Source organism: Mugil cephalus, chromosome 1 (genome assembly GCF_022458985.1).
Source record: "Mugil cephalus isolate CIBA_MC_2020 chromosome 1, CIBA_Mcephalus_1.1, whole genome shotgun sequence".
NCBI classification, from domain to species: domain Eukaryota; kingdom Metazoa; phylum Chordata; class Actinopteri; order Mugiliformes; family Mugilidae; genus Mugil; species Mugil cephalus.
In genome coordinates this window covers 41,924,956-41,934,506 of record NC_061770.1, presented here as the reverse complement: position 1 = coordinate 41,934,506, position 9,551 = coordinate 41,924,956, and the positions used below count along the sequence as shown (strand labels likewise).

The window sequence follows — 9,551 nt, the reverse complement described above, 5'->3', positions numbered from 1 at the left end:
TTTTTGATTCTACACCACTTTATTGAGCAAAACCCTGTGTTTGCACCATAAAACATTCTTATGCACATTAATATACAACGCGTTTATTCCAGCGGTGTGTCTGTCTACTATACATAGTGATTTGTTTGTTTCTCCCTGCAACACAACAGTTAACATGACTGGAAAACCAAGTGGTGCTGCATACATGCTAACTTGAACCCAACACGAAGCCTTCTCTCAACCTGACTCGGTCCCGACAGAAATGAAATGTCACCCCTCCCACCATAACCTCAAGTGAGTAGACAGCATCTCTGTGTGACTTCATTACGGTATCAAAGGTCTTCTGACTCAGGGATGAGCACAGGCTCGAGGGAAATGGTCGGGAGGGACACAGGACCACCCGTCGACACCCACCCCAGAGCAGCTCTGTTGAAGGTGGGTCGATTCACAGAAACGTCCGCCTGGAGCTCGGGGAGCTCCGGGAAGGTTTCCACCTGCAGGGGCTTGATGGGCGCGGGTCTGGGCGCCTTGCCGAAACCGCCGAAAGGCGTGGCCACCCTGGAGGTGACAGAGTGGTGGTGTTAAAAACAGCCGTCATGTGCTAATGAGAGAAACTCCAGTGACATTTGAAGTGATGCGACTAATTAAAGCTCAAGCAAAGACTTTGACCGGGGGACATATTCTAAGATATAGCTGCTTAGAGAGGCACTATGAGTCCGCTGAAGGACAATGAGCATTTTGCCCACTCTGCACTCACATTCATAATTTATCATTCAAGACGATATAAATTCTGAAACACAAAATGATATGTCTGAATAATGAAACATTTATAACCACTTTTAATCAATTTATTACAGTCACAGGTTCTGCTGCTTACAGCTTTACTTGGTATGGTTCGACCAGTGGCTTATTGTTGCTGATGGTACCAAACCCCTCTACCTCATCTCATGCATAACGGTCATTGTCCCACAATAATAAACATTTGTAACCCAGCAAAGAAAAGTTTAATTCTTTAAATTTGCAATGTTATGGATAGTTGTTACCTGTTAAAGCTTTTGTAACCTGGTAGGTCTTGTCGGGGCTCCATCTCAGGCATGCGGATGAGGAGAGTGTCAGCCAAGGTTGGGTCGTTGATGATGGCCTGCTCCCAGGGTGAATGGTAGGACTTTGGCACTGCTGTGCTGTTAAACCTCTCTGGAGGGATGTCTTTCAAAGGACCTCCATATCCTAGGTAAATGATACAACGCAGGCAGCGACAGAACACAGGGGTGTGACAACAATCAGGCACAACATTATGACCATCTTCCTAAAATTGTGTAGGTCTCCCTTCTGACTCCAAAACAGTTGTGACTCATCTGAGAATGGACATGGACCTGGTAACAGTGTGGTGTTAGTGGGGGCCCTTGGGTCTCATGGGTTGAGGGGAGGGGCCTTTTGTGGATGAGGCTTGTTCCAGTGCATCCCACAGATATCTGATCAGTTTGGGATCTAGTGAATTTGGAGACCAGGTCAACACCGTGTGGTGTTTTTCATGTTTTTTGAGTTGTTACTAAACCATTTGTGTGTGTGTGCCTGTGTCAAGCTGACAAGTGGGTGGTAAATGTCTAAGCAAGATTCACATGAATTCCAGGTCCAAAAGTCTCCCAGCATAATACTGTGTTGTCACAAAATGGTCAATGCTATTTACTCCTACTCCTCCTGTCTCTGGTTTTAATGTTGTGGCTGATGGGTGTACTTGATTTTTCGTGCTCTTACCAAGGCTGGAGATTCCTCCTTACAACGTTCGCAATAAAGTGCAATTTAAGAGCCTCGTTCAAAATCCTTTCTTGAACCATAACAAGCTGTCCAAAGAAAGACGATCCTTCTCTTTGATCACAGGCCAGTCAGCTGAGAACATTTGAGTGTCTCATCATATGATGTAGGAATGCTGTTGAGCTGTCAAAAATCAAAGGTCGTATTGCTTTGAAAAACACACTGAACCAAGAGAAAATGTTTGAAATCCGGCCGCGTGTGATTGAGAAGGAAAAAGAGGTCTGAAAGAAAAATAAGTACTGTGGTAGCGTGCGGTATTCCAAACCTCATCGTTTCGACTCCTTGCAAAAGTTCACAGCAAGATAAATCATAGGACAGCCTCCCTGTGTTTCGTGTGTTAGCATGTGCATGCCTGCATGTGAGTGCCCCTGCACGATCTGTGTGTTGATGGAAGAAGCCTATCCAAAGTACTATCCTTCAAACCCGGCGCTTCACTCAGGGGGGGCTCGCAAGCTGAGGCGTTACATAACGTGGGGCGTCGTGTCATGTCCTAACCTCTCACAATGAACAATCCCCCTTCCTGAGTTTATGTTTTCCCCCGAGGAGGAAGCAGGAGAGACCAAACAGACCTGCGGGGAAGTTTACAGATTTTTTTTTTTTTTTTGGGGGGGGGGCGGTAGGAATCCATTACAAAACATTGTGTAAAAGAGTTTCTGAGGTCACGGAATATTGTGGTGGTGACTGGGTGTTTGGCTCTAATGACTGCTACACACAAATATTCCTGCGCCTTCTCACACAGTCTGTGACTAAAGATATGTTTAATATTTGCGGAAAAGGGAGCGAGGTTTGTAACGATGACGTTTTAGCAAGTTTCAGCACACATTTTTGCATCGTGTTAAGCCCTATTCGAATCAAAAAATGTCCATGCGACTGTAACTCGGTTCGAAAATACTGCTGCCATTGCAGGAACCAGGAACATGCACCGCTGGGTCGGTGACTGCGCTATTTTAGGAGTTCTTACCATTTGATACCTAATGCACTTTGGCCTAATTTCGGCTGCAGCTGGAGTGACTTCATTCAGACACTGTAGGGTGGCGTCTGGTCCAGAAATAACACCCCACCCCAGTGCGGACATACTCATCCTCAAATCAGTACTGGTTTTGTGTCAGCTGGGCAAAATTAAGACACGAGGGAGGATGTGAGTGCAAACCCGATGGTATCAGGGGCACGAGAGGCAAACAGGAAACACTTCCCGTGGGTAAATTTTTTTTTTTTAAAACGATGGTAAAGCCCGATTGTAAAAAAAAAAAAAAAAAAAAGGAGAGCTGGGGGGAGAAAAAAAAAGAGAAAAACTGGGAATGTGGAGGAGTAAGCGTGAAACAGAGGAGTGGGATGACGATGCAAGAAAGGAGACAGGCAGAAAGAGGGTAGAATAAAAATGTGTAATCATATTCTGCCTGAGGCCAGCAGATTCCAGGCAAGAAGAAAATGTTTTCCTTCACGATCAAAGCCTGCAGAGTCCAAACAATGAAAAACCAGTGAATCCTTATCAAAACACGGCACATCCAGTACTTTGTGCGGAGCACATCCACACAACCCCTCCACCAGGAGCAATAACTTTTCTCATGAGCTGTAACAAAAACGTGTAATACAAACTTTATCAAACGCGTTAAATGAAAAATCACTGTTAAGAAGCTGTTTTGCTCAAAGAGGGAACAGGGAGGAGGTGAACTTTAGCTGTGGTATATCACTGCTACACGATGACGGATCCTTGGAACATGTTGCAATGCCCTGTATGAAGAGTGTTACCTACCTGGGGCAATACTGTTTGGATTTGGCTCCACTCTTGTGTCTGGTGTGTCAGATGTCACATTAGGTGGCTGGTTGACGCCCAAGTTGCTCTCGCCGCTTTGGCTGTCTGCGGCAGTCCCATTCTGGCTCTGGGTAACCAGCGCATTCTGAAAGGAAGATCAAAATAAAATCTTATCTGCTGAGATCCAAAGTTGACCACAGACTGTTCTCAGGAAGTTCATTGGTTGTAAATTGTAAATGTTCAACTGTTCGTTGTCCTGAAAACTTTAACTGCAAATCCTTCACTAGGGCCTTGTTATAAATCAGTTTTGGTCTGTTCCAACCAGCCAACTCTACCACGTGTGTTAATGTTCGTCAGATTGGCTGTAAATGTTCCACTTTGTTCACTGCTCGTCATAAACCCCTTTCTGACTGCCATTTGATAATAGAAAGCTGTCATACAATGGGTTTATTAGAGATCTTTTGCTGAAAACACTTGACTGCTACCACAGGAAACAACTGTACCACAATTGAACCAAAACAAAATGCAAAGAAGGGAGGGGGTTGGGTGTTGGGTGTTGAACAGCACAGTTCTGCAAATTGCGATAACCCTTATCCATATTATATGAAGCATCTTTAAAGCGTGTAATCCACAGGTGTCAAACATATGGCCCACGGGACGCCAAAAGCGGTCTAATCTATTCCTCAGCATGAATTTCCAAAGTGACATAGCTACATAGAAGACTAGGCATTTTTTCAATGAAAATAACTTCTACCCCTAATTTTAGTGGACAGTGGACAGAACACAACACTGAGACTCAGGACTACAGAGCAGACAGCAATGGACCCAAATAGCACTTTTTTTCTCTTTTCTTTGAAGGATAGTTTATTAAATGTAAACATTCTCCTAATTTACATGTTCTTCCTTGCACTAAAACAAACAAAAAAATTCTTTAGTTGTTATTACTTTATCTTTGTTATCTTAGTGGTCTGGCCCATTAGATATCAAATTGGGCTGAATGTGGCCCCCGAACTAAAAAAAGAGTTTGACACCCCTGGTGTAATCAATCATTTTGTGACAACAGTATTTCAGCTTCAGCTGACTGGCCTCCAGCTTTAATAGCTCACTCCCACATCTCTCATAGCATTTGATTTTTTGATCTCAGCTGACATCCTCTGAATTATCAGAAAGCATTCACAGTGCTACCACTTTATCCACATTTTGTCATGTCACAGCCGTATCCCAAAATTGATTACGTTTTCCTCAAAATTCTGCACACAACATCCCACAATGACAACGTCCATCCTGTCTGCCCTTGTCAGGGAGGTGAGCAAGGACCAGATGGTAACTCTGTCAGAGCTCCAGCATTCCTCTGTGGAGAGAGGAGAACCTTCCAGAAGGACAACCATCTCTGCAGCAGTCCACCAGTCAGGCCTGTATGGTGGAGTGTGGCCAGACGAAAAACATTCCTTTCGTAAAAGGCACATGGCAGTCTGCCTGGAGTTTGCCAAAAGGCACCTGGAGGACTCTCAGACCAGGAGAAACAAAATTCTCTGGTGAGACAAAGATTGAACTCTTTGTTGTGAATTCCAGGCGTCATGTTTGAAGGAAACCAGGAATCGCTCATCATCAGGCCAATGCCATCCTCCACAGTGAGGCACGGCGGTGGCAGCATCATGCGGTGGGGATGTTTTTCAGTGGCGAGAACTGGAGAGAACAGTCAGGATAGAGGGAAAGATGAATGCAGCAATGTACAGAGACATCCAGGATGAAAACCTGCTCCACAGCGTTCTTGATCTCAGACTGGAGCGATGGCACACAGCCAGGATATCAAAGGAGTGGCTTCAGGACAACTCTGTTCATGTCCCCGAGTGGCCCAGACAGAGCCCAGACTTGAATATGATTGAACATCTCAGGAGAGATCTGAAAATGGCTTTGCACCGACGCTTCCAACCTGAAGGAGCTTGAGAGGAACGGGCAGAACTGCCAAGCTTCTGGTATTCAAAAACACTTGAGGCTGTAATTGCTGCCAAAGGGGCTTCAACAAAGTATCGTTAATAAGGTTAATATTTACAGTATGTGCATATGATTTCTTAGTTCTTTTTTATTTTAATAAATTTGCAAAAATCCTGTTGTCATTATGGGGTGTTGTTAATCAATTCTGGAATAAGACTGTAACATAACATGAAATGTGAAAAAACTGAAGTGCTGTGAGATTTGCTTAACAAAAACCACCGGCTATTCGTCTGTAAGCACCTTCATGCAGCACAAAGCATTGTGATTTTTGTGGTTTTCCATACATATTTTATTGGTTTTGTTTGTTGTCGTTGTGATTTATTTGAACGTTGGCTTTAGTTGTGCATTTTCTACAGAGTGACAGTGAGCAATTACTGTAGCTGGTGACAGCAGTGTTCCTTTACAAACTGAGAAGAAATTGAGACCTAATACTAGCTAAAAGAGGGATGAATGGTAAGTACCAGTGAATTTGTAGATTTGGTCCTTGCTGACAGTTTTGCCACAGAAAATACAGAACTTTGAAGTAATCAAGGAAACAATGTAATAATCACAGCAGGCTTCAGTTTTACATATTTTCTAAACAGAGGCTGTCTGCTCGACCATTTTCTCTCAACATTCGTAACATTGTTTTCTTGGCTTGGATGAAATGCACAGGAGCCCAGGCACCCAGCTTTCATCCCGCTGGAAGATATTTATGATGATTTACTCCAGGACTTCCTCAGGAAATGTTGACAACTTGAAACAAAATCCTTCCATTGCTCGGAGCAATAAACAAACTGAGATATGCGAGTGTTTCTTGCTTCAAAGATGAGAGGGGGAAAACTTCCCTCGAGCCTTACAATTATTTTATCTATGGACTTCAAGGGGGCATTAAAAAGTACATGAGGCAGTCGCACAACTAAATGAAACAGGACATAACTAGTGCTGCTGATTAATTGGATTTAACAAAGTGAAACTTAGTTAATCTTGATTCAATTTGACTGAGAGCTTTGGGACATTAATTGCTTTATGTGCGACCAGGTCAGACTAAGATAAGTGCTGCTGGGAAAAGAAAATGCACACTTGGCTCGCTGCCCATCCATACACAAAGGGACATTAATAAAGCTACTTATGACCAGCTAGGAGACTGTTACAAGTACTGTTCAAGGCCAGTCTCATGCATGCAGCACGAGTCAAATAAACACTCGGACTCATTAATGTTTCCTACATACACCTTTTCACGATGTAAAGTACTGCGCAAATGTTTGTCATGTGATGGCGGGAGAAGATGCAGAGAAAAAAATGGACGACCCTGAATGAAAATGTGTTAGTTGGCTGCATAAACTGTGCATGAAAAGGAATGAAAAGTCTTTTTAAGAGTTTGACGAAAATGTCGTTGTATGTATCCTTAGTTATTACACACATTTTTTAAGGATGTGGTTTTGTCATCCTTTTGATATTATTAAGGTTTTTGCAGGATTTATTTTATTATATGACAGTTTCTTTATCGGCTCTTACAATTTTTTATTTTTTTTACCAGTTTAACATTTCAGTATTTATCATAGCGAGTGTTTTTTACACTTTACATTTCCAGGGCAGCCTAAGCTTGAAAGGACCTAATTTGTGTTTTTAAATGTGGACTTAGCTAGCAACTTCAACTTCATCCTCACACAGTGATGAGATCAGTATTCTTCACTAACTATTGTAAAAAATGCAAACACGTGTTGTTTTTCCGTGTTGTACATTTATTATTTAGCGGCATCTAGTGGCGGGGTTGAATATTGCCATCTGAATAGCCCTCCCAGGTGTGTAGGATAAGCTCAGGTGGCCCTCACTTTGATGTAAAGACACAATCTCTCTACAGACCGAGTTGGGTGTGGAACATGGTGGGCTTCGTGGAGATATAAAGGGAGCTAACAAAAATTAATCATAGGTAAATCACTCATAATTAAGAAGATTTTCTATCTGCGATCCCTCTAAATCCTATTCATATATCAAAAACATCTTTCTTATCACTCCAACCTCCACAGTTTTTCTTACATTGAACTTGTTGTTTTCATTCTGGATGCTCTCGAACGTGTATTTTTCTGAGCGCTTCTGGCGCATTTTGAAGAGGCGGGAGCCCCGGTTTGAGGCAAGAGACAGCTCCTCCAGCATGATGTCCTTAGGCACGCTCACTTTCTTCCCCAGATCCATCTCAGGGTCTGGACAGAACAAGAACGGACAAAACAAGAGGACTGAGTGTATTCAGCACAGTGATCAGACTTCTGACAAGACAAATTCTTATTCTCCCACCTATCGAACCTTGTCGAATACAAATTATGTTCACACAGGGCAAAACACCCTGTTGCTGCTTCTGCTACAAAAAAAAAAAAAAGAAATCCCTCTACACAAATCGCTGACTTAGCACTCCTGCCAATATGATGAACGAGAATTTGTCTCCCCCCGTGATCCACTCATGTCCACCGCTTGTTTTGTGGTTTGCTCTGCATGCTGATCATGGAGATGTCACAGGCCTATATCCAAGTGCGAGGCGCATAATTTGCCAGAATATCTTTCAGCTGTCAGTAGTCTTCAGAGCCTCGCTATCCCCGAGCCACACAGTTGTCCTCGCCCTGAAATAGCGTGTTCAAAGGACAACGACAAAGGGATTGGTTACTTTGGCCCATAAAAGTATTCATTTGCTTATTTATAGCCAGAGTCTTGGAGGGCAGGGTTGGCAACTGCCGCTTTGGAAAATAGTAGGCTCTTGCCTCCTGTAAAGTGTCAGTGTCCAGTGTGTTTTGGGCAGGGTGGGTAGGTGTTTACAGTAAAGTTAATAAGTCAGGGATTTAAATGCGCCTTGTAAATAACGGCGCTGAATCCGTGTCTACTATTTTTAGTGGCCGGTGGGTGCAAGGAGGAGACGAACGTGAGCAGAGGGCGACGTGGAAGCAGCAGCAAAGAAAGGATGCAACAAGAGAAAGCGAGAGGTCAGGGGGATTAGGAAAACTGGGAAGCGAGGAGGAAACGATACGGTTACCTTCCTGGGCTTGAACCTCCCTGCAGATTGCTGCCGCCTGCATTTTCCTTTCCCTGGTTGTCATGGTGGAGAACTGTGACATGGCTGCCCCTGGAGAGTCCCGGGATGATGAAAAAGAAAAAAGTCACAGGAGACGCAGCACATCAGTACAACCTGTTCAAATGTGTAACGACTGGCGAAGGCAAGGCCGCATGCTGGGCATTGATTAGCCGACATCAAGCATCCACGCCGCGCACCAGGACGCGCTGAAGCAGATAGAATTTATAGGGGCGGCGAAAAGGGCAAAGTTAGCACATCCCTTTAAATAACCTTGGGCTGTTAAACGCCGAGCACATGGGCTTCAGACATGGCAACCGGCCGTGTCAGGGTTCTGGGAATCGATATGTTTGAAATTACAAAAGCGGGCCAAAAGGACACAAGCAGGGAACGTGGTGGAAAGTTTACACCGAGGCGTCAGTCGTTATGGAACAAAGAAGCAGTGGAAACCACGGCATCAGGTCGACATCAGCCGTTTCTGCTTAGTAGATATGTTTAGAGGGTTATGTTAGCTCCAGTAAATGTGATTCAGAATCTCCAAAACAGTTTTTTGTTTTACTTTTTTATTAAAGTATGTTAAGAAAAGAAAATATTTGAAACTGTGTTACAAATTCCACCTACGACAGAAGGGAGTTTAATGACTAACGGGGAAAAAAAAAGCACAGGGAACAACAGGCAGGGAGAATCATGCTCTATTCAAAGTGAGAGTGTGACATTAGAAGTGGACAGCACACCTGTGGAGAGGCCCGAGTGATGGCTTACCTGGCCTGAAGGACCCTCAGGGGGTAGTGTCAAGCTGTGCCTGTCTCCTCAGGGTGGGACGTTAGAAAGGTGAGAGGCGAGAGGGTCAGACTGGGGAGTGCGAGCTGCGTGGGCGCTCCCGCTTCCCCCGATCCTGGGGCTCGTCACAGGGAGGGCGGGCGGAGGGGGCTGACGCCTGACCTTACCGACTGACTGACTGACTGACTGAATGAG

General features: G+C 44.2%; 1 protein-coding gene across 1 annotated transcript; it reads right to left on the bottom strand.

Annotated features, from left to right (window-relative positions):
• On the bottom strand, window positions 1–9,551 carry LOC125022819 (myozenin-2-like). Its single transcript, XM_047609765.1, has 6 exons — window positions 9,339–9,551; window positions 8,541–8,630; window positions 7,559–7,722; window positions 3,545–3,689; window positions 1,023–1,206; window positions 1–537 (listed from the first exon to the last, which is right to left on the bottom strand). The coding sequence occupies exons 2-6, from the start codon at window positions 8,620–8,622 to the stop codon at window positions 312–314; spliced, it is 801 nt and encodes a 266-aa protein (XP_047465721.1). The 5' UTR covers window positions 8,623–8,630; window positions 9,339–9,551; the 3' UTR covers window positions 1–311.